The sequence below is a fragment of the Engystomops pustulosus genome, chromosome 7, assembly GCF_040894005.1.
Source record: "Engystomops pustulosus chromosome 7, aEngPut4.maternal, whole genome shotgun sequence".
NCBI classification, from domain to species: Eukaryota; Metazoa; Chordata; class Amphibia; order Anura; family Leptodactylidae; genus Engystomops; species Engystomops pustulosus.
In genome coordinates this window covers 71,822,043-71,845,868 of record NC_092417.1, presented here as the reverse complement: position 1 = coordinate 71,845,868, position 23,826 = coordinate 71,822,043, and the positions used below count along the sequence as shown (strand labels likewise).

Here is a 23,826-nt window from a genome sequence, read left to right as displayed (position 1 = left end):
TTTCCAATTCCTTAAAAACTAATATTAGCTTCATATGCAAAAAGACACTTGGTAATATCCTGTCACCTAGCCGGTTTCTCTCAACACAAGAAAGGACACTTGGTTGTCCACATAGAGTTTATACAAAATGCGGCCACAACAAATGTATGTGTTGCAATCATGCGGTTCCATCAAAAGAATCTAAAGAATTTCCAATCTTCTCATACTGAACAACAATTTAACATCAGGGGTTACATTAATTACAACACCACATACGTTGTTTATTTGATTACATGTGAGATATGTAAGCTCTAATATGTAGGATGCACTAGCGGTGCTCTTAAAACGCGGATTAGACAGCAACTCTCTGAGGCAAAAAATATGGAAGCGGTGAACATCTCTTTGACCTCAAAGCATTTTAAATCTGTCCATGGTGGTAATTGTAGACGCTTCTCTTGCCTTGGGATACAGCGGATTTTCAGACCACAACGTGGAGGCGATGAGAAGAAACAGATGCTTAACTGTGAAAGATTTGGATTTTTTGTTTGGAAACCCGTGTCCCGAAAGGGTTAAATAAACAATTGGATGTCATATGCCATATGTAACGACAAATAAACTTTTTTTGTACTATATAAAGAGTGTCAGGATATGTCCATGTATGCTTAACGGTAATGCATGTTCCAATTTTATTTTATGTTTGTGTGCTTGCAATGCAATTAAGTTTTAGATTGTATTGGTCGGTGAGCTGGTCAGAACCTATTGGCTGAGATTGGTCATGTGATCTAACCATATGCCCTATATTTTGGAATTCATTGCAGCTTTCTTTAGCCATGAATAAGGATATATTTGTTCATCGTGACTCTTTGCCATCCGTATCCATTTTTAATGCTTTGTATGTATTTTGGAAGTCTTCAATAAAGAAAATCTGCTCTAGAGACGGATGTTCGTGCTTTTATGCTATACTCCATTGAAGCTGGCGAAATTCGTGCTCGATCATTTAACTGCATCCCAGGTGAGCTGACAACGCCTTTTGTTTTTTGGACTACAATAATACTACCTCCTATATACAAGGCTATTAATTACTATAATACTACCTCATATGCACAAGAATATAACTATAATACTTCACCCTGTATAGAAGAATATACAGGAACTACTATATTGCATCATATGGATAAGAATATAACTACTATAACACTGCACAATTGGTATAAGAACAGAAAATAAATACTGCCCCTGTGTACCAGTAATGTCTGTTAGGGGTGTCATTGTGTCTGAAAACACCACCTCTTTCTGTTCTTTCTACTAGGGATGGAGTTACTTAGCATTACAGTCGCTGTATTTTAGTGCTGCTACATGTAATTCTATCATTCTTATAGAGTAACATGGTATTAACAAGGCATGTAGAAAATAAAAACAATTTACACCAATACCGATTAATAACAGTATATTTAATGTCATTAATAACCCTTTAAGTAAAATACTTTCTTCATCAAAAACCACACAAAATCATTTGAAGTGAACCTGTCACCATACTAAGCCCCCAAACCCACTAACAGTTCCTTCTAATGTAATATGTACATCCCCTGGAGGTGTTTTTAGCATATTTCTACGAATGAAAATCATCTTTTATTCTTTTGAAGAAAGCAGTAGTGCAGGCAGTCGGGCAACCCCGCCTGCTGCAGTCAGTCTGCTCTGCCCACTCCTTGCATTTGGCCCAGCCCTGCCTCCTAATTGTGAGGTCACCTTCTGGCTATCCGGAGATCTAGGAGGCCAGATGCATGGATTGGGCGCAGCAGCCTGACTGCAGGAGACAGGGTTGCCTGCTTGACTGACTGCTTCCTACAGAAAAAAAAAATAGAAATATGCTAAAACAACCACCAGGGTACTACATATTACGGTTAGTGAGTTTGGAGGGGTTAGTGTGGTGCGCTTTAATGTTCGATGGGCGAAGTGAATAATGTGATCCCTTATCAGTCTCCTGTCAATCTCTACAGGATCAAGTGCAGAAGTGCCATAAAATGTGAGGGTACCCATGAGAGTAACCAGACGGGTAACAACGTGTCACACTGCTACCCAGCCAAGCAGATGACAAGGTCATTGTGGAAGCTTTTTAATCAACATTAATCAACCTTCCCGGTTATTCTTTGGTGCCTCAAATGTGCAGAGTGCAAAGCACCAGGATAGTGGATTTAACTATAACTTTTATGCAGAGCCATATCTGAAGACAAAACTTTAAATAGCCAAATATTTCCATAGAGGTTTTCATATCATGTCTAAATAAACATACACAATACGCATTGTATGTACAATCTTATACAATGTTATTACCAAATAAGGAACACATTTAGTAGTGGTCCTTCCGAAATAAACAACTGCAGATCTGTTACAATGTATTTGCCTTGTTCGTTGCTCTTACATATATTATGCACAGAGGAACAGTTACACCGAAAAACGGATGCAAACTCTCAGCTGTGACATGAAGGTTCTCAGCTTCTGGACATTACTTACATTTCATGACAGCAAGCAGAGATCTGAACAATTCTCAATAATAGAGACATAAATCTATTTAGAAGGTGAACAAAACTTTTATTCTGCAGTGACTACACTTTAGTTCTGTGGTAGATAGAAAAGTCCTTTTATGTGTATTTTGTGTGGAGATTCATGTAGATGTATTAAATTGCCATATAAAAAATTATTAATTCCCACAAAGGCAGGCAGCCCCCTCTACCACTGTTGTAGTAGTAGCAGTATTATTATTATTATTAGAGGGTGTGATTGGGGGAAATAAATTCTGGCCATTGTGTAATCAGAATGTGAGCGATTTCAGTTACGGGTTTTCATGTTAAGAAGTTAAATGCTCTATATGGAGACCCTTCTCCTTCCATAGTAGTGCAATCATCAGAGCTTCCACCCCTTCAGAAAAGCTTTACATAGTTACATTTCCTTCACAGCCTCCTAGTGTTATAGTAATATTTGATTTAGGAGACCCCAGACCGTTCACATTGTTCCAACATAAGGTTCTTCAACAATGGTTTCCTTATGTATCGGTAACTTCAGCTTCAACCATAAAGTTGTCAAACTGAGCAAACTCAAAGGAGCCGGTCCCTATGGCGACCCAGCCATGCATAGGACCCACAGTCAAGACGTCCTTAAACAGGAGGCTACCATTTAGCAGGCCGTAGGCTGTACAACCCTGAATCACAAATAGAAAATGTTATAATGAGACAAGACAATAATGCTGTGCAAAAAAACCCAATTCATTCATTCACAGTGGTCCCTCAATCGGATTCTTTTTACAGATCTAGCTTGATTAGGTTGTGGATGGCCAATACATTGCTAAACTATGCTTTGTCTTCCATTGTGCACAACTATGTAAAAAGACATTTTTGGTAAAGGCAAGACAATGGATAACTTTTTTATTTTTCCATGTGCATAGATTTATGAGGGCTTGTTTTCTGGGAAACCTCCTAGTAAAAGTGAATTTTCTATGCCACGTACTGAGAAGCAGGAAAAAAAAAATTCCATACGCCCCTCATGGCATCATGCCCCCCACCCCAAATTTTGGGGTATTCTATTAATTGCTGCTAATTTGAGGACATATTACCTCAGATTTTGGTCCTCCCTGTATTGTAGTCTATTTGGGTGTATTTTGGTTTAGCCTAGCCTCTCTGAGTTGGTTTACTTGTGTACTGGCCCATGGCATCTAATCAGGAACAGATGTTTTATTGGTCAGGAACTGCTGATCTGCGGAAAATGTAAATATTTATAGGGGATCCAGAACAGGGTTTCCTCGCCTTTTTATTTTTGCTGCTAGCTGAAATAACTGAAATTTTAAAAAACAAGATAAATGGTAGAAATACAGGATTACTCTCCCTCTTACCTCAACACGGAGGGTCAGTGTGTGCCAGTGTCTTGCCCGGACCCCAGAGAGACCCTTCCTCAGTATGATCTTCCCAACTAAAAAAGGAAAAAACAGAGAAATTAGGAGACAATACAAGACTGTGACAGCTTGCTCTACATTCCTCTGGGGGTGAATACTTACGCAAATCTGCTGTGACTTTATAAGTACCGTCTGCAAAGACCCATAAAAAGATCCCTTTGGCCAAATATGCAGGTGACCCGCCCTGATCTATCCTGGCAGCAATAAAAACACTGCCTGTATCCGGGGTCTCGATGTAGACGTCACAGGTTATGGTAACATTGGACCTGTGTGGAGCGGAAGGGTCAAGTTAAAGAACAGAATCTTATCTGTTGTATTTTCACTCATCATTTCTCACCATTTTCACACTCTCCGCTTTCCCTCTGTTGCTGAATATGTACTATCATATAGAAACAAATGAGAAGTAGTCAGCTCAGCTCCTTAGTGCACCACTTGGACAAAAAGGATAGTCCTTGTAGTAGAAAAACCAAGGGAGATAGTCAGCTCTCCGAAGTCTCCTAACAACCATTGAAGACTGCAATGGTCTATAACGCGTCAGGTTACATAAAGCAAAAGTCATGCTTCCGAGTATGAATATCTTCATTTGTTTTTTCATTCACTATCAAAACAAACTCCATCCTATCCTCATCATACCCTTAGGGTGATGCCACACATGGAGTTTTAAGTCAGTTTTTCAGCAAGAGTTTTTTTTTTTTTTTTTAAACGAAACGAATCCGCTTTTTGAAAACGCATGCGTTTTTGATAGTTTTTGTCCATTTTTCACAATTATCTTAATTAAGATAATTGGGAAAAAACAGACAAAAACAGTCAAAAAGGATGCATTTTTTAACAAACTAAAAACGCATGCTTAAAAACGGACTAAAAACGCCATGTGTGGCATCACCCTTATAGGGCTCAATTTTTTCTTTGCATTGTAAAGATATTTAAATATATTGCCTGGGGTCCATGTGCTACTCATGTAGTAACGAGTACAAGAGATTTCTCACCATGAGTAATCTCCAATCACGCTGATTGCCTGATAAGAGTCAGTAGCCCAGGTGATTGGCCGCTGAGTCAGGACTTGACGGAGTGTGAAGACGTGATCTCCGGGATCTGAGGTGTTTGTAAAATACTCAAAGACTCCTGATTGATCTGCGAAATATGGAGCTTCACTGAAGGGAGGGTTACCTAGATAAGAAAGCAGATAAAACATATAAAATCTTGTATTATTTATTACAAGTAACAAGATCTCTTACGGAGAATGGCACCATAACGAAATGATCATAAAGTCCTGCAGCTCAATGCTGACATCATACAAACTTAAGAAGATGTTTGAGAACCAATGGACACGATGGGGCAGATTTATAAAAAGTGTCCTAAAGTTATACAGTGCAGAGTTAGATTAGACCGTCTTATTCTGCACCACATTCATATAAGTGTCTAATGCTGGATGATAAATCTGTCCTAGTATAAGACTGTCTAGTCGTACTCTGCACCTCCTATTAGCTCGCTTACTTTACGCCAGAAAACTAGGACAAAATTCTGTCGGGTCAGGAATATTTTTGGCGCATGGACCTTTTTGCGTAATGTCAAGCCCCCTTACGATAGGCCACAACCCTTTTGTCCAGCTAGTCATAGGAGAGACAGAAAACAGTCTACAACCCTGGTTATAAAAATCAGGGTGCAGACAGTTTCTTAGTGCAAAGTACAACAGAATTCTGTTGCGGACAGATAAATAAATTTTCCCCAGTATTTCTCAGGAACTTACGGACATTGAAGTCATCCTTATATTTTCGAGGGAAAGGTTGAGATTCTGGTGGGTTTGGATACGAGCCTTTCTGGCCTGTTTTTAGGGTTGTCAATGTGTAAACCTCATCCACGTTGAGCTCCAGAGTAAATGAACCGTCTTTAACCTTAAAAACACAAGGTCATCTTTTCAGCATTTTGAAAGATATAAGAAGATTTTATATTTAAAAGCCAGTGAAAAAAAGAAAATGTAAGCTCCTAAGGACAGGATCCAAACTTTTTAGTTTCACTCTAAAACCAGAACAAAAAAAAATAATAATCTGGCTGCAGAATTTGCATCGGGGCCCCCATTGAGGTCTATGTCCCCCGATACTACTTGTATTTCTATGGAGAGAGCAGGGGTGAGGAGCACTCACTCCTCCACCCACATATGTGCTACACCCATGCACAGAGCCGTCCGAATGTGGCCTTAAAATTTTAAGAATATATGCTTAGGTGAAATAAGTAATGTACAGGTTATCAATTTAACATCAAAGTAAATATAGTTCTATTGACATGAATCTCTCATCAGATGTTGGTCACAAACCATCCAATCCATACTGGCAAAGAAATCAAACCAAAATGTATGTCATAATGAGAAATGACACAAGGAATGACTTTTAAAAACACACTTACTGATATGTATTTAATGCTTTATACCAAAACCTCTGTTGTTGATTACAGCTTCAATACACCTCCTGTATGGAGAATCTAGTCTTATACATTGCTCAGGTGTGATTCTGGCCCATTCTTCCATAAAAACACTCTTCAAATCCTGAAACATCAGTGAGGTCCTTATATAACCTCTGAGCTTTAGTTCATTCTATAGATTCTCTGAAGGATCCAGGTCAGGTGATTGGCTGGGCCATTCTTTGGTTTAAGAGAAAGAAGTTTTCTTAGCTGCGTATTTGAGATCATTGTCTATCTGAAATGTCCTCCCTCATTGCATGTTCATCATCCTAGAAAATGGTAACAGATTTTTATCAAGAATGTCTTGTTTTGGGAGTATGGAGAGCACTCATGACTCCTCTCCATACAAGCCAGGTGTTTGCTGCATATTGCAGACACCCACAACCGCTGCTGGTGGCTTAGCCATTGGCATTCAAATTAAAATTTGCTTTGCAGAAAACAAGCCCATGCCCAGCTCTGTGTATGGGAAAATGAAAACGTTATAGACTTATGAAGGTGGGGAGCGAAATATGGAAACACAAAAACAAAAAAGGGCCAAGTTGCACAGGTCACGAGACAGCTCACTGGCTTTTCCAATTAGATGTTTCTTGTCTTGTTTATAAGATACCTTATTACAGGTCATTTATTTTGAAGTGACAGGATTGATTACTGATCGATTTCAGCTAGTGTCTTGACCCTCCATGGCTTTATGCATCTCTCTTTGTGTGTTCAATATTTTTACCCTGTGTCATTTCTCATTAAAACACATAATTTTTGGACATGCATTTTTAGATTTTGTTTCTGCCATTGTTGAACGGATGTGTTGTTACCAACATCTGGTAAGATTTTATGTCAATAACGCTTTTAAAAATCTATTTATGAAGGAAATTGATAAAAATGTTCAGTACAGTTTAACCAGTGTGTATTTCCAGAATGCATACTGAGGGTGCTTACTTGTCCTTCACCTCTCATCTCTCCCCATATTCCTGAAGCTGTAAGCTCCGAAAGCTGCTGCACCACTTCTATATTTCCTTATTCATACTGATTGTATGCTTCCCACCACTTGTATTTCCACTTGTTATAGATTTTAAACATCTCTGCTTTAGATTATACTTATTCTATAGTGCATAACGGGAATATATTAGCTTAAGGTCAGGACTCATCCCCCATCTTTTGTATCTGACCTTATTCGTGACAGATATAAAACAACTCTGCTTAGTGCTCTTGCTTATTCTTCACCTCATGAATCTCCCCCTTATATATAAACTATTAAGATCAGAACCTTTCTTGACCCCTTTTCTTTTCTGTAAGTTTAGTGTCAGACAGGTTTTACATAGTTACCGGTATTGCTGCCTTCTTTGTGAATAGAGTGGGTTTGGTGGCATTGGTGCACAGCTTGGAATACCAGACCTGCAGAGACTTCAGATCATTCTACAAAGAGAGGTCATGTATAAATCAGAATAATGATATAAAGGTTTAATTAAGAATTGTTATATACTTTGACATTAACATTTTTGATACTCACAAAGGATCCATCCAGCTTAAAGGTGGCATTCTGCGCAGAGACGTTAAATTTGGGCAGTGGGGGTCGGATACAGACAGAGTGGTCATGAGACTAGATACATAATTGAGGAGAGGATTAGAATCTGGGAAATAACACACACATACTGTTTGTAATTCAAATATTGTTAAAACTTAACATTGGAAATCTTAACAAAGGGTCATCTCTGGGTATTAGAGTCTTATTTCTAATATCATACCGAATGCCTCAAAACTATTTTAACTAATGTTTTGCTTTTTTAGGGGTTTTTTTTGGTAATGTGTTGGAAATGTGAATTGGAGTATTTAACTTATATACAGTTTCTTTTGGACTATAAGATATACCCAAGATTTAGACACGGAAAGAAAAAAACATCTCTTCAATAGCTCCCACATAATGGGGCATATTTTCTAAGGGTCCAGCGGACCACAATTTAGTCAGATATTCAGACGTTTTCGGATTTGCGCCGCTGTGACAGGCATTTTGAAGGGGATTTTGCCGCACGCAATCGGATTTTGTTGCAGCAGCACAAATCGGGGGGCATACCTGCAGACAAACCGCAGGATTTAAAACTGTGTCGCATACAATGCACTTACATGCACCGGGAGGAAGATGGTGAACTCCAACGGACCTGAGCGAGGAAGCGACACATTCAGGAAATGGGGGCGCACGATCTTATTGAATCGCGGCACAGTGCATTGTCGTCTGCTCTGCTATATACACACAGAGACAGTTCTGCTCCCACACCACTACTTATTTTAATTACTAAACCCCAACAAACCCTAATTTCCCCATCCACTCAGCTTGACTCCCCCACCTCCCGACTATAAGATCCAGGCACTGTTAACCCTTTCAGTAGCGATCTTCATTAGTGCCAAAAGGACCAGGCCAAATATTAACATCATTAACAGTACAGCTTTATTCCATCACCCTTTCCCAGGTTCAGCTATAGATCCAGAGGGTGAATGTACTTCTGCAATAATGAAAAGTGAAATTGAAACTGTTTCCAGCAGCTCCTTCTATAATCTGCCTTCTGCTGACCCTCTGTAGGGGGGTACACTTAAAAGGCCTACATCTCCTGAACACTTGCACCTAGAAAAAAAATCTTATTAAAAACGGAGAGTCATATTAAACAGGAGAGTCTCCCTTTTAATATGATATATGGATTGTTAATAGATGCCTACCAGAACAGGAGATATCCACTCTTAAAGTTACAATCGGCAATAGAAAGCTGTAGATAAAAATCTACTTTTTTTAGTACAAATTTAAGAGTGGATGTCTCTGGTTCTGTGAAGCATCCATAGACAATCCATTTACCAAATTATAGGGGTGATTCTCCCATCTGTTTTTAGATCCAGGATTCAGAAAATATAGCCGTTTAAAGTTGGCTACTGTCATGACGTAAATTTACATTCTTTCTGCAAGTTGTCACAGTAAAAGCTGCTGTATATATAGGTGGAGTGGTCCTGAAGGGGTTGAGTCAACTTCCATTTGGCTGTCATGGGGGATAATAAAAAAAAAAAAAAAAGGCTAGATGACATAAAAAGTTTTTCTACTGGTCCACACGAACTCAACTATACCAAATGTATAGTATTTAAAAAGAGAAAAAAAACAAAACACACAATGATATCTTTTGCGCGCATTTTTCTTACAGACAGGGTTTTTCTGTTGAAAACCCCTCACTATTTTATAGAGCAAGAGCAGAGTGGCAAGCCTTTAACAAGCGAGGGCAGGGTGGCGAGCCTTTCACGAGCAAGGGCAGGGTGGCGAGCCTTTCACGAGCAAGGGCAGGGTGGCGAGCCTTTCACGAGCAAGGGGAGGCTGCAAACAATGCATTTCCCAGTCAATAAGTTTTCCAAGTTGTCAGTTGTCCAAGGGGACACTGACATAAGATCAATTGATCTCTAGTATAATACACTGCACCCAATTGCTCCTGTCCAATGATTGACTCAAATAACGGGAGCTCTAACAGAAGCCATTACAAGTTTATTCTAATCATGGGACATTTAACAGATCCATTAGACTTCGGTAATTTCTCTCCAAGATCACATCGGAAAAAGTTACCCAGATACTAGGTATGGAAAAAAACATTACATGTAATGTAGTTGGCAGGAAGAAACATATAGCTCCATGATTACTAAACATCTCCAGCCTCTTACTTACCATGGTCTCAATAATAATTGTGATGTTCCCCATCCTGTCAGTGAGGGCCACGTAGCTCCCACCTTTCTCCAAGTGGCCAACCGTCTTTAGATAAAACCATCCCGGTTGTGTAAACTGAGTTGTGTGAGCTGTGACAGAGGAAAACACATACATCAAGACTCCAGGCAAAAAGATTGGATACAACGGATGATCCCTTGAATGAACGGTCTTGTGCTGATGCCTTTAGCTAAGAGGATTGTGTAGATTGATGTGTTGTAACAAACCCGCAGCTGTGTGAGAATTTTATCTGCAGGTAAACAAATCTACTGCTGTTTTAACTGGCAATTACAAGCTGCAGACACCATGACGGATTCATTCAATCTATCACTCCCCATTATCAGCATTTCAGGCTGGATGTGATACATGTCTGGCTTGGCTATTATACATGACAGCTTAGCTCCAGCTTCAAAATTACATTTAAGGTTCTCTGTACTCTCTTAAAGGGAATGTGTCACCAGAATGACCTAGTTTAAAACCAAGTTTTTAGGTTAAAATTGTTCTACACTTATAGTTTACCAGGGCTGTGGAGTCAGTAAGCGAACCTATCGACTTCTCAATTTCCCCAATTTTTCCAAAATTCTTATGAAAATATATTCAGCACATACTGCATTAAACCAACTGTACAAATTTATTATATATTTGTGGACTCCGTTCCAGTGTTGGGCCAGCCCTGTAGGAAACCTTAGTATAAGACCCTAAACAATGTCTCCCATACAATTTTTACCCAGGTAAAGTTTCCCGTTCACCGCAGATCTCTTGAGCCCCAGGCAGCAGGACTCAGAACTTTGTGACATTCCCTGTCGGCTTCAGTCAGATGAATGGGGGTTGTGCATTCATAGTATATAAGGTTGGAAAAAGACACAAGTCCATCAAGTTCAAACTAGCTATGCTTTCTCCCTCCATCATAGCTACTCTTTTATCAGCGGTTGAAGGGTCTTGCAGATGTCATTGGTCCTTTTGCCCTGCGTCCACATAACCCGTTTCTCCAGGTGAATGGGAATCTTTATCAGGGTAAGTATAATATACTGTTAGTGAACCTATTGGGTTGTTCTGCTAAAATTTCCTATAAATGGACATTACCTTTGAGCACATTCATCAAAGACAACACTGATGTGTGTTTTCAATAGATTTATCTCTTACTGTATTGCAATCATTGCCTTCGCAACTGACAATACATGATGTAACATCTTATCTACACTTCCCATCTCAACTGGGAACTCTCCAATAGACTTCAATGAGTTTGTGCCGGACCATTGATGCCTACGTCCACGAGGCTGCTGTAAAGTAGATGACCAAGTTCTGTTACTAGAGCTCAGGAAAGATGACCGACACATTACAATATATTTTGTTGTCAACATTTAAGGAGTCAAAACAAAAATTGTCAACACTATCTCTTTTAGGTAGGAAATTACCTGTTATCCAGATGGGAGACGATACAATGTAATTGCCACTCCAAGGTTCCTTGGCCGTCATCAGTCCTTCCAGACCAAACGGCAGTTGCTCATAATAACTGGCCACGAGATTCCACGAAATGGTTCTACAGGGGGAAGATATAAATGTTACCTGCACGATTGTTTCTGTGGGATCAGAGGTGGCATTAAACGCCTGTACAAGGGTCATTGACAAATAACATAAAAAGTTTAATAAAGTAGACTCACGATGTCATGTTCCCATTGACATAATTCTGGTTGAGGATTCGTGCCCAGCAGCCTCCACCAATCTCATCATTGAAAGTGCTGTAATCCTCTGAAGACCAAAGCTTTTTCCCTGTAGACACTGCATCTTCAACGGTAAGAGTCCCAGGATAGTGAGCTCTGGAATAAAAATAAGTACAAAGAATGGCAATACAGCCATTCACTAGAGAGCAGCAGTACCATCACTGAGAATACAGCCTATCCATTCACTAGAGAGCAGCAGTACCATCACTGAGAATACAGCCTATCCATTCACTAGAGAGCAGCAGTGACATCACTGAGAATACAGGCTATCCATCACTAGAGAGCAGCAGTGACATTACTGAGAATACAGCCTATCCATCACTAGCAAGCAGCAGTGACATCACTGAGAATACAGGCTATCCATCACTAGAGAGCAGTGACATCACTGAGAATACAGCCTATCCATCACTAGAGAGCAGCAGTGACATCACTGAGAATACAGCCTATCCATCACTAGAGAGCAGCAGTGACATCACTGAGAATACAGCCTATCCATCACTAGAGAGCAGCGATGACATCACTAAGAATACAGCCTATCCATTCACTAGAGAGCAGCAGTGACAGCACTGAGAATACAGCCTATCAATCACTAGAGAGCAGCAGTGACATCACTGAGAATACAGCCTATCCATCACTAGAGAGCAGCAGTGACATCACTGAGAATACAGCCTATCCATTCACTAGAGAGCAGCAGTGACATCACTGAGAATACAGCCTATCCATTCACTAGAGAGCAGCAATGACATTACTGAGAATACAGCCTATCCATCACTAGAGAGCAGCAGTGACATCACTGAGAATACAGCCTATCCATCACTAGAGAGCAGCATTGACATCAATGAAAATAAAATCATTCCCCATTTTTTCTCACAAAACAATGGGGTTTTGGCTGTCCATATACATTACACTTGACAGCCAGCAGAATACTAAGTGTGTTTCTGGATTATAATACAGGATGAAATTCAGGATCAGTACAGGATAAGTACTGTAATGTATGTACTGTACATAGTGACTCTACCAGAAGAGAGTGCAGCTCTGGAGTATGAAACAAGATGTAACTTGGCATTAATACAGGAGTAGCAATTTAATACAGTGACTCCACTAGCAGAATAAGGATTGCAACCATGGAAGAGAAAAAAACAGGCCTTAAGGGAATAGGAGAGGATACAAAGCTGCATACATTGTTAGGTAGCAGCCCTGGAGACCAGTGTAACCATACCTATATGCTTATTGTTAGTAGCAGCAGGACTGTGTAAGATGCATTTATATTCCAGGATTGTAGCACAATAATGTACTGACATGTGAGATCACTTTACTATACACAGCAAAGCCCCTCTGTCGCTTCACTTCAGTAGAAGTCTTCCTTGGAAATTACAGCAGAGAGGAGGGGCAGTGCTATTTTCAGTGAAGAGTTTGCATACACCAGTGCCCTAGGGTGCTCGAACTACAACCCGGGAATAAACAAAAAAAACGCATCTTTCATAGTCCTGCTGCTACTTACAACATCCACAAGGTATGATTTCACAACTCTCCATGGCCAAACATTGTCTTCAGCTTTTTATCCTCAAAACTGCTGACACAAAAAGTCTAAGCTGGCCCTACAGAGCCAGTTATACAACAAATAGCAACCTGTGAATGCGCAACAATCGGCGTGCATCCTCAGAAGATTAATTCTCTGTGTCAGGGAGATTACACTGGATAACGGAGAGTTTCCTACCCTATCACATCGACCACCCTGAGGAGCTCGGCATCCCGCAGCATTTGGAAAGCAATTGGCTGCCACAGATTATCGCTGGCTATGATCCTCACCCGCTCCAGGCCACTTTTATCCAAAGTGTAGCGCAGTAACTTAATGGAAAAGAGGGTAAAGCAAAAAGAAAGAAGAGGCAGAACATCAAGTATTCTTAAAAGAGCATTACATAAGACCTGGAGATGATGCAGGTGTCAGAAAGTTGGAATTGCCGAGGTGTTTTCCAGTGGGAAATACTAAAGTATTGCATTTTATGTGCATGTACACAAAGCAATATTTAGAGAACCCCATTATGGTTTGTGAACCTTAGGCTACATTCACACTGCCGTTGCCCGTCCGTACCGTACCGTAGCGGGCAACGGCAGTGCACGGGGAGAGGAGGAGGAGGAGGTGAGCGCAGCTCACCCCCACCCCTCTCCATAGGAAGTTATGGCGCACGGCACCGTACTACGGACAAAGATAGGACATGTCCTATCTTTTTCCGGGGTACGGAGCGGTACGGTGCCGCACGTGTGCTGCACCGTATCGCTCCCGTAGGGCGCCGTGCGCCCATTGTCGTCTATGGGGGACGTATATCGCCCGTATATACGTTCCCCATACGCCAGTGTGAATATAGCCTTACATAGAAGATGCAGCAGCAGTTTGTGTGTGTCTTACACTGCATGGTGTAAGTGGGTAAGAGAAGTTGTAGGATACTAGGGTGTGAACATGCACTAAAAATGGGACCTGGGAAGTTTCGCCATTTCTTATAACAGTACTTCCCCATGATAACACAGCCCATGCCTTAGCAGAGGGTCTGCAAATAGATAATGGAATAATGAAGAATTAATAAGAATGTATGCAGTACATCGCAGAGGGAGATGACGGAAGATTACACTTACAAGCAAAGAGGGAAAGAATAAAGCAGTCATGGCACTCCGTAACAGCACCCTAGTCATAATATTGAGGATCATTCATCAACGGAAGTTTGGGGCAAATGGAGTCTTTTGCTTGCCCTCGACACATCCCAATTGTGGCGAACCCTGCACCTAATTTATGACCCGTCCTGTAACTCATCATATATTAGGTGCTCTCTGCACTGAGGAGTCTTTTTGTGACTAGTAATGAGGGAGCGCCATACCGCTGTAAAAAGTTTAAGTTGATTTCCTTTCGGATCTGATAGCATTGTTAATAAGACTAGAAGCTGACTCCATCACCCGAAGAGCTAACAATCTAAATATTTGCTTTTATGTACCTTGTACTGATCCTAAGTAACATTATGTCTTATGTTCCAGTCACTTTCAGAGTTGCAGTCTGAATACAGCTTTCCATCATCTCTTATACAACGATCATATCCATAGTTGTGATCATACTGGTTTCATGTTAGTTCTTAATGCGACTGCCGTCACCAGATTTCACCCCACTAAATTGCCAGGGACGGAGATATCCTTTCTAGAATACCCTCTTTTATGTTAAAACTCTCCCATTTATGTTATGCAAATTAACTAAAAAGAGGTGAAGAGAGTCTGAGATGAGTCAACACTGAGAGGCTTCACATCGGATGCCCATATCTGAAAACACGATTTAGGTAAAAGATAATAATTTAATCTTTTAAATCCCATGCTTGTGGTTTAGTGATCTAGAGAAATGGACATGCATGGGGTATAGGTTACCAACATATGCAAAAGGGTGTGCTCTAGCTCCAAAAATAAAACCTCAATAGGATACATGTAGCAATTCAAAACAAGAAGAGAAAACTAGAGTTGGCACTCACCGATAAAGTGAAAAAAAAAAAGGTGAAATCTTCAGTGGGCTCCTGCGGTATTCTTCTCTCCTGCAGCGATGTTTTATACAATTTTGGAATAAAGATTTCACTTTTATCGGTGAGTGCCAGCTCTAGTTTTCTCTTCTCGTTTTGAATTGCTAATGCTCAGGGAAATTGATTGGTGGGGCTTTCTGAAGGCAGCCGATTGTGTAGGGACCAGAGAACCAGGACTATCACCCACATACACCCCAACAAGAATCTCCACACAACCTACAATGCAGGCTAAATGGGGTGATTACAATAGAGAATGAGGGAGTGAAGAGAGTTGCAGTCCTGCGTAAATTTTCACTTACCCTATAATCTGCACAGCATCATTTAGATATGGATCAACTACCATGTCATGTGCAATTTCCCACTGTCCATCTGCAGCGATGATACCAACGTTGTTTAACCCCAGCCTGTCCAGGGTGTGTCGAAGAACCTCAGGGACAAAGTTTAAATGTCAGCCAAAACCACAGAGGCAACAAAAATGCCCAGGACTCTTCCCTCTCAGCCTCCTCTTCTCCACTTAATATGAAACAACTCTGGCCACATATGTTTGTTCATGTTTAGGATTTATTTTTAAAAAGGGTTCCATTAAAAAAAAAATGGCATAATCTAGCATCTTTGTGCTGCCAGTATGCTAGTTTATCAGGAATTCCACACAAAGAGACCAAATACAATGATAACATAAATCACAGCACCGCTGATGTACCAGGACAGCAAAATAACAGCTTGGGGCATAAGCCTTATCCTAATAAGTGACAGCCTAGTGTTTTTCCAGGAACGAGTTAATTAAGCCCTATTAACGTTTGGTCATTTAAAATATCATCTTTAGGATTGTGAGCTCTTCAGGCAAGGAAGTCCAGACAGTTAATGAGAATGCAATTATTGGGAACAAAATCATTGCGGAAGAAAAATAAAAGGCAAAAGCAATGACTTTAGATGAGAAAACACAAAGAAGATATTAAGTACCTACCTTTATATAAGTGGCATCAAATGCTCGCTCGTTCCATATCTGCAGGCAAAAATGAAAGAGAAAACATAATACCATAGCTTCTATTTTTTTGTAAAAGAGTTTGCTACAACATATCAGTTTAGGCATTTCAAAATACATCAGCAGTAATATAATAATTCTCCTATAAGAGCAACATCAAAGCAGATTATCCTCGTACAGAAGTAGTGAGATTTGTGATTCTGCAGCCCAACAGGAATAGGAAGGATGCAATGGACATAGTAGGCATATAAGAAATCACTCAACACAGACTGCTGCAAACTTTGGTGAGTAAATGCTTCAATATTTTCTTAAAAGATAAAACTCGCCATGTGTAAAGATTTCTGTGGTGTGATTTGTGGCCACACTCACCCCCACGTAATCTATGTCCAAGTCATGGTACTGCTTTGCCCCAATGATCCAAGACACGACATAATATGCAGTGACATCTGGGAAGTCATATGGCCAATTCTTGCCATTACCGATCCAACCAGGAAATGCCCAGGGAAGACCTAAGAAAGAAGAGAACCCAATCATACCAAGCTGCTCAGAGCTGAGCTCCCTGGGGGTCCTATGGCCATTCAGCACAGCATGCAGGGGGCTGTGGGCTGTGTGTAGAGAAGACAATGCAGGACATTGCACTCACCCACAAGTTTAATGTTTGGGTTTCTCTTCTTGGCTTCTTTCATCAACCACCACTCATATCCCCGGAAGTAGTTCTGGTCGTCTGGATAATGCATATGGGAAGGTTCCGTCCCATCTAAGGAGGTACAGGAAAAGCAGGTTACCTCTGTACATCATGCCCTTTTTAGGTACTTGTGCTTAATTTACATAAAGATAAGACTTATTTTATAACTCAAATAGTGAAACAAAGCTGCCAATAAACAAATGTCTGCAACCCCACTACTGGGAGCTACCCAGAAGCATTAATGGTTAATACACATAACATTTAGTGGTGGATTTCCACTAAATAGCACAAAACCCAATTTTGTTGCAGGAGCACAAACTTCACTACAGGAAACCTGCTGGTATAACCATTGTCTTCCAAGGTTGTATTATAATGATGGTGCTTCAGTGACCCAGGTCATCCAAAATGCTACAAGTTGCCATACCTCAGGCTCTATGACCAGGGTGGAATTTAAAAGTGAGGATCTTAGATTAATCCTAGACCCGTCACACTGTATAATCCAGTTAGGTGCTTCTTACTAAAGTAAGCAGCTCCTAGCGCAACCCCAGATGTAGCAGTGTTAAACTACTAGCTTTATTGGAACTAGCTTTATCGGAACGCTAAACCATAAAATTATTTCATTCTACTTTATAACTAATTTTGTTACCGATACAAATCATAATCGTAGCCACAGGGATTCCCCCAGTAGCATGATATAACGGGTAGGCCTGAGTCGGTTCCTTTCTGGCCATAAGCCCCTGCAGCCTTTGATCCCCCACAGGCAGATGTGACAGCACATGTTGCCTGCCCGGAGGGATCTGTATGGTAGATGGAGAGCACGGTAGCACAGAAGCTGAAAGCTACACTGCCATGCGTGGCTCTCTGGTGTTTTGGTTCCCTAGACTTTTGGAAAACACATATTTCCTATGTTCTTAGGTGATCTCTGTGAAAAGGTTGTTCGACCCTGAGAGGGGTGGCAACGAACAGGTTTGTCCATTCCCTTCGTAGTCCTATGCTGCAATTTGTCTGCAGAGCTGCCCACCTGTGCTAGCCCGCACTCTCCCACCCACCACAAACTCATGGCCCACCCTTCAGCCCGCTGGTACGTCCTCTTCACCTCTCTCCCGCCTGGCCCTTTCCCCCGGCGGCGGTGATGAGACATTGCTCTTCTCCTCCTACTTGAGATCACGGACTACAGTGGCCATGATCCATACTGTGCTCATCGATGTGCTTTTCATGTTTTGTCCTCTGGGTAATTCTATAGAGCCACTGTTACTATGCAGTGTCCTATATGAGGGGCCCTGATTGTGTTGACTCCGACATGCACAAATCTAGTCCTACAAAACAGTTGTTACTGCCTTTGATTATCTGTTACCAAAACCAAAGTACGTGAGCTTCTATATTTTAGTTTGGATCCAGTTAACCGCTAGTGTTTATTGTTACTATTTGTACCGTGTACACTCACCGGCCACTTTATTAGGTACACCATGCTAGTAACGGGTTGGACCCCCTTTGCCTTCAGAACTGCCTCAATTCTTCGTGGCATAGATTCAACAAGGTGCTGGAAGCATTCCTCAGAGATTTTGGTCCATATTGACATGATGGCATCACACAGTTGCCGCAGATTTGTCGGCTGCACATCCATGATGCGAATCTCCCGTTCCACCACATCCCAAAGATGCTCTATTGGATAGAGATCTGGTGACTGTGGAGGCCATTTGAGTACAGTGAACTCATTGTCATGTTCAAGAAACCAGTCTGAGATGATTCCAGCTTTATGACATGGCGCATTATCCTGCTGAAAGTAGCCATGAGATGTTGGGTACATTGTGGTCATAAAGGGATGGACATGGTCAGCAACAATACTCAGGTAGGCTGTGGCGTTGCAACGATGCTCAATTGGTACCAAGGGGCCCAAAGAGTGCCAAGAAAATATTCCCCACACCATGACACCATCACCACCAGCCTGAACCGTTGATACAAGGCAGGATGGATACATGCTTTCATGTTGTTGACGCCAAATTCTGACCCTACCATCCGAATGTCGCAGCAGAAATCTAGACTCATCAGACCAGGCAACGTTTTTCCAATCTTCTACTGTCCAATTTCGATGAGCTTGTGCAAATTGTAGCCTCAGTTTCCTGTTCTTAGCTGAAAGGAGTGGCACCCGGTGTGGTCTTCTGCTGCTGTAGCCCATCTGCCTCAAAGTTCGACGTACTGTGCGTTCAGAGATGCTCTTCTGCCTACCTTAGTAGTAACAGGTGGCGATTTGAGTCACTGTTGCCTTTCTATCAGCTCGAACCAGTCTGCACATTCTCCTCTGGCATCAACAAGGCATTTCCGCCCACAGAACTGCCACTCACTGGATGTTTTTTCTTTTTCGGACCACTCTCTGTAAACCATAGAGATGGTTGTGCGTGAAAATCCCAGTAGATCAGCAGTTTCTGAAATACTCAGACCAGCCCTTCTGGCACCAACAACCATGCCACGTTCAAAGGCACTCACATCACCTTTCTTCCCCCTACTGATGCTCGGTTTGAACTGCAGGAGATTGTCTTGACCATGTCTACATGCCTAAATGCACTGAGTTGCCGCCATGTTATTGGCTGATTATAAATTAAGTGTTAACAAGCAGTTGGACAGGTGTACCTAATAAAGTGGCCGGTGAGTGTATGTGTGTTCTAATAAAACTTTATTGAACCATTTAATAATCAGCTAGCAGTAGATTTGTTTGTGGGGGGGGGGGGGGGGTTACTCCCCATCAAAATATACAACCATCAATATATTTTAGGAAATCCTCATATTTAATGAATTTAGCATGACTATAATCCCTCACTGCAAAAAGAATAAAAAAAAAAAAAAAAAGAAAAACATGAAGTATTCAGGTTCAGTCATCGTCAGCAATGCAGAAACAGAATACAGACTACCATAAACAGAACTTGTAAAAAGTGACAGAATGTAACATACCTGTAGTCTGAGCATCACCTCCAATTTCCACTTTAAAGATGTGCAAAGAAGCTCCAAAGTTTGGCTGCAAATATAAATATCTGTATGTTACTCATATATAACAAACTCTATACATCTCCAGATATTCCCACTCACATCCTCATAAATAAGAACTCTAGGCCAAAGACGGACACAGCCAAATCCATCGGCCCTCTCTGAAACCCTTATGATCTGCCAAATCTCTAGAACAATGGAGATGCTTAGTAGATCCAACTAAAATCTCCAAATATGGCTCAAATTACCGTATATACTGGAGTATAAGTCGAGACCCCTAATTTTAACACAAAAAAACTGCAAAAACCTATTGACTTGAGTATAAGCCGAGGGTGGGAAATGCATTGTTCACAGCCTCCCCAGTGTGCAGCCTGCCGGCCCCCTGTAGTGTGCAGCCTGCCGGCCCCCTGTAGTGTGCAGCCTGCCGGCCCCCTGTAGTGTGCAGCCTGCCGGCCCCCTGTAGTGTGCAGCCTGCCGGCCCCCTGTAGTGTGCAGCCTGCCGGCCCCCTGTAGTGTGCAGCCTGCCGGCCCCCTGTAGTGTGCAGCCTGCCGGCCCCCTGTAGTGTGCAGCCTGCCGGCCCCCTGTAGGAAAAAAAACAGTGTACTCACCTTCCGTTGCCCCACCCCCTGGCAGGTCCTCTTTTATACAGCAATGCTCCGGCATCAGCTCTGTGTCCCCCTGCTGTCCGTCGCAGGCACCATGCCATCAGCCACTAACTGACATCATAGTGTGTGCCGATGCCGGCACACACAGAATGTCAGCGTGCGGCTTACAACACGACAGCGTGGGGACACGGAGCCGATGCCGGAGCATCGCTGTATATAAGAGGACCTAACGAGGGGGAGTTGGAAGGCGAGTACACTGTTTGTTTTTTTGATTGAGTATAAGCCGAGGTGAGGTTTTTCAGCACATTTTTTGTGCTGAAAAACAACTTATACTCGTGTATATATGGTAGTCTAATATACATGGCTACTAACCTGCCCCCTCATTCTTTACACTTAGCTAAGCTCCAATAGTAAACCACTCTACTCGGTGATGCTAGCTGAGATTATTTATTGTTCCTTCTACATGCTTTACACTTCAGCATGACTCTATAGTAGGTCTGGTGAGATAGACAGCTTGATAAATCTGCCCCAGTGTAAAAGTAAGAATGCTCTTAGTTGCCCATGGCAACCAATTACAGCTTAGCTTTCATTTTACCAGTGTTCAAGAATATTTTAAAGCAGAGCTATAATTGGTTGCCATGGGCAACTAAGAACAATCTTACTTTAAGACAGCTTGATAAATCTGTCTCATTGTCATTTCACACTGCGATCAAGTTGCTGTAGGCTTCTATTACACAAAATTCCTTTGCAATTTTCTAGTAAAAATTTCATAAAAGTATAGTTACCGGTAAATAAACTGTGCTGAGCATATAGTCAACAAGAAGTCAAAGCAGACGCAGATTATAGATTACAAACCACAAAACAATCAGTGACATCAAGGTTGGCAGGAAACTGCTACATAAAGTCTGAAGGGACATCCACAATAAGGGGATGAGGACTGAATAGCTACAGTTTTTGGAAAATGGATATCTTGACCCTCACTGCATTCAGACTAAGATGTCACTGTCAGCGCCTGATTTTCTAGTGGACGAGCGTTTCAACGTTTCTAGGGAGAGATACTTACTACGTTAGTTAGGGAGCGACAGGGAGAGATTTTTACTAGGGCTCCTAGCAGTACATGAGTCCCCTGTCCTCTGTTATTCCTATGGGTAATGTGGAATACTTGTTTGTATGCAAATACCTTGACTTGTTCGGAGGACTATGCCTTCTATACCTCTTTATTGGTCTACTGCAATCTATTTCTCATGTATATTTAGTTATTTGAACATTGATGGAATTTTTCTGCGTATGTTGCCTTTTTAAATGGAAGTGTTTTAATTGACTTAATAAAGTGTTATTTTATGCTTTTGTGTTGTTGGTGTTATTTGGCTTCGGGAACAATCTATTTAATCTAGTTAGGGTATATTGTGTCTGTGCCCCTTACTCCTTGTATAGGTGTACTGTTCTCTAGTTACAAGTTATAATACTGAAACTTTTCTCGTCATTGAATAAACCTTCACATTTTTCTTATGTATGTTATTCAGCCTCTTAGCTACAAGCTCCACACTCGCCTGGGTGTATGATGCACAAGCTATGGTCTCATTGGTCAGCAGCACATGCTTGTCATGATGTTACATGAGGCAGGTCCTGCCCCTACATCTTGCTGCTTGTAGTTCCCATGTTTGAGCCAAAAAAGGTACTAAATGGGGACCAAGAGACAAATACTGAGGAATGATTCCCAGTGACATCTGGAGCAGAATTAAATTTCTTTTGCTCAGAATGACGGTTACCCTTTAAGTTCTGATATTTACTGACTGTGAAGCAGAAACCTCTTCATACAGGGAGATGTATATCCTCTGATCAGGAGGCCATGTACGATAAGCAGTGCTAAGGTGCGGCCCATGTAAATGCTTCTGACCAGATCACGATAAGAGGCACAGAGATAACACTACTTCCTCTGTGCCCGGACATGCTGTGACACCCAGCCCAACGTCTCCTAAGATTATGAAAATACTATTCACATTATGACAGTGGGGAAATAATGAGAATTGCAGTACTCCAGCACCAACATCATTTTTGCATGTCTATCTTTGCTCTAAAGCAGAATACCTATACTCAGCTAGTCCTAGTCACAGCTGCAGGTTTGTTACATTGGATCCATGGAGTATAATTACACAAGTTTGGGTATACAGCTCCCACGTATCATGTGTCTCCATAGTGGCAGACTATAGCTGCCCCAGTGTAGTCTGATCCAGATGTTACCATCTCTTTGTCCCCTTATGTCATGCTCACATACCAACAAAAGACAACACAGGAACCGTACACACAAAACGTTCACTCCTGAAGGACCCGTCTGGTGGGATGTGTAATGGGGTGAAGGGCTATTTGGGGCAGAGAAGCCCAGCAGAAGTTACCCCATCTTATAGACTGCAGGTGTCAATGTAAAACTGAACATATAGGGAGGCAAAGCTCTCACCATTTACCTTAAACAGATAATCGAGGATCTGGGAGCGGTACGGCTCTGGGTAATTCACCAGCAGACGGGATGTGGCCTGGGGACAAGACAAGATTAGGAAAGTCATTACATCTAACCAAGCATAGCAGCACCCACCAGCCCCCTACCACTCCACCCAGTATCCTTTATTCCTTATAACCCCCCTTATTCCTGAATCCCCCCCGCAGCCTCCTGTGCAGATAGCGACCTGTCAATCTTCCGGTATATCCCCCTGCCTGTGCCCGGTGCACTCACCCCTCCTCCGCTCACTGCTCCGATGCCATCAAACTCCCGGCCCAGCCCTCCCCGGTCACTGAGCTCATACACCGCCCGCACCCCCTGCACACACAGCGCAGCCCACCACAGAGGCCACATTACTGCCGCCTGCAGTCATCTGACCTCCTGCGGTCACCTGACCGCGTCATATGACACCCGGAAGTCTCGGCGCCTAGCAACAGAGGCGTGTAATGTGTATCTAAGCCTGACACGTGCGATACACTCCTGTATCTAAACCATGTGTGATATCATTTACTGAGCCCCACCCATAGTGTACGGCTACTGAGCAGCTGCATCTAATATTCTGAGCTACCATCTGCTTAGCTTCTGTATCTAAGCCTATCAAGTGTGATACTCTCTGCTGAGCTGATGTACCTAAGCCTATCAAGTGTGATACTCCCTGCTGTGCTGCTGTATCTAAGCCTTTCAAGTGTGATACTCTCTGCTGTGCTGCTGTATCTA

General features: G+C 41.9%; 1 protein-coding gene across 3 annotated transcripts; it reads right to left on the bottom strand.

Moving 5' to 3' along the window:
- Positions 1 to 1,409: 1,409 nt before the first annotated feature.
- GALC (galactosylceramidase) lies at positions 1,410 to 23,500 on the bottom strand. 3 transcript variants are annotated; one of them, XR_011848905.1, is made up of 18 exons: positions 23,344 to 23,500; positions 23,078 to 23,146; positions 19,977 to 20,040; positions 16,989 to 17,102; positions 16,715 to 16,854; positions 16,328 to 16,366; positions 13,533 to 13,663; positions 11,756 to 11,911; positions 11,510 to 11,634; positions 10,059 to 10,186; positions 7,881 to 7,970; positions 7,697 to 7,786; positions 5,670 to 5,814; positions 4,909 to 5,089; positions 4,025 to 4,188; positions 3,863 to 3,939; positions 2,325 to 3,175; positions 1,410 to 1,948 (listed from the first exon to the last, which is right to left on the bottom strand). XR_011848905.1 is itself a non-coding variant. In XM_072116727.1 (17 exons), exons 1-17 carry the CDS (start codon positions 23,461 to 23,463, stop codon positions 3,020 to 3,022), a joined length of 1,986 nt encoding a protein of 661 aa, XP_071972828.1. In that variant the 5' UTR covers positions 23,464 to 23,500; the 3' UTR covers positions 1,410 to 3,019. The 3 variants fall into 3 exon arrangements, 2 of the variants coding, with proteins under 2 accessions (XP_071972828.1, XP_071972827.1); XM_072116727.1 differs by lacking the exon at positions 13,533 to 13,663 and adding an exon at positions 15,663 to 15,790 and having other exon boundaries at positions 1,410 to 3,175; XM_072116726.1 differs by having other exon boundaries at positions 1,410 to 3,175.
- Positions 23,501 to 23,826: the final 326 nt, after the last annotated feature.

Bases quoted from the DNA above. Each gene is read 5' to 3' on its own strand.
- GALC (XM_072116726.1), bottom strand. From the start codon at position 23,463: ATGTGGCCTCTGTGGTGGGCTGCGCTGTGTGTGCAGGGGGTGCGGGCG. The intron at 4,189-4,908 runs GTGAGAAATCTC...CGCTCCACACAG, and splicing joins GTGATTGGAGATTACTCATG to GTCCAATGTTACCATAACCT. The intron at 3,176-3,862 runs GTAAGAGGGAGA...TTTGTGATTCAG, and splicing joins CACTGACCCTCCGTGTTGAG to GGTTGTACAGCCTACGGCCT.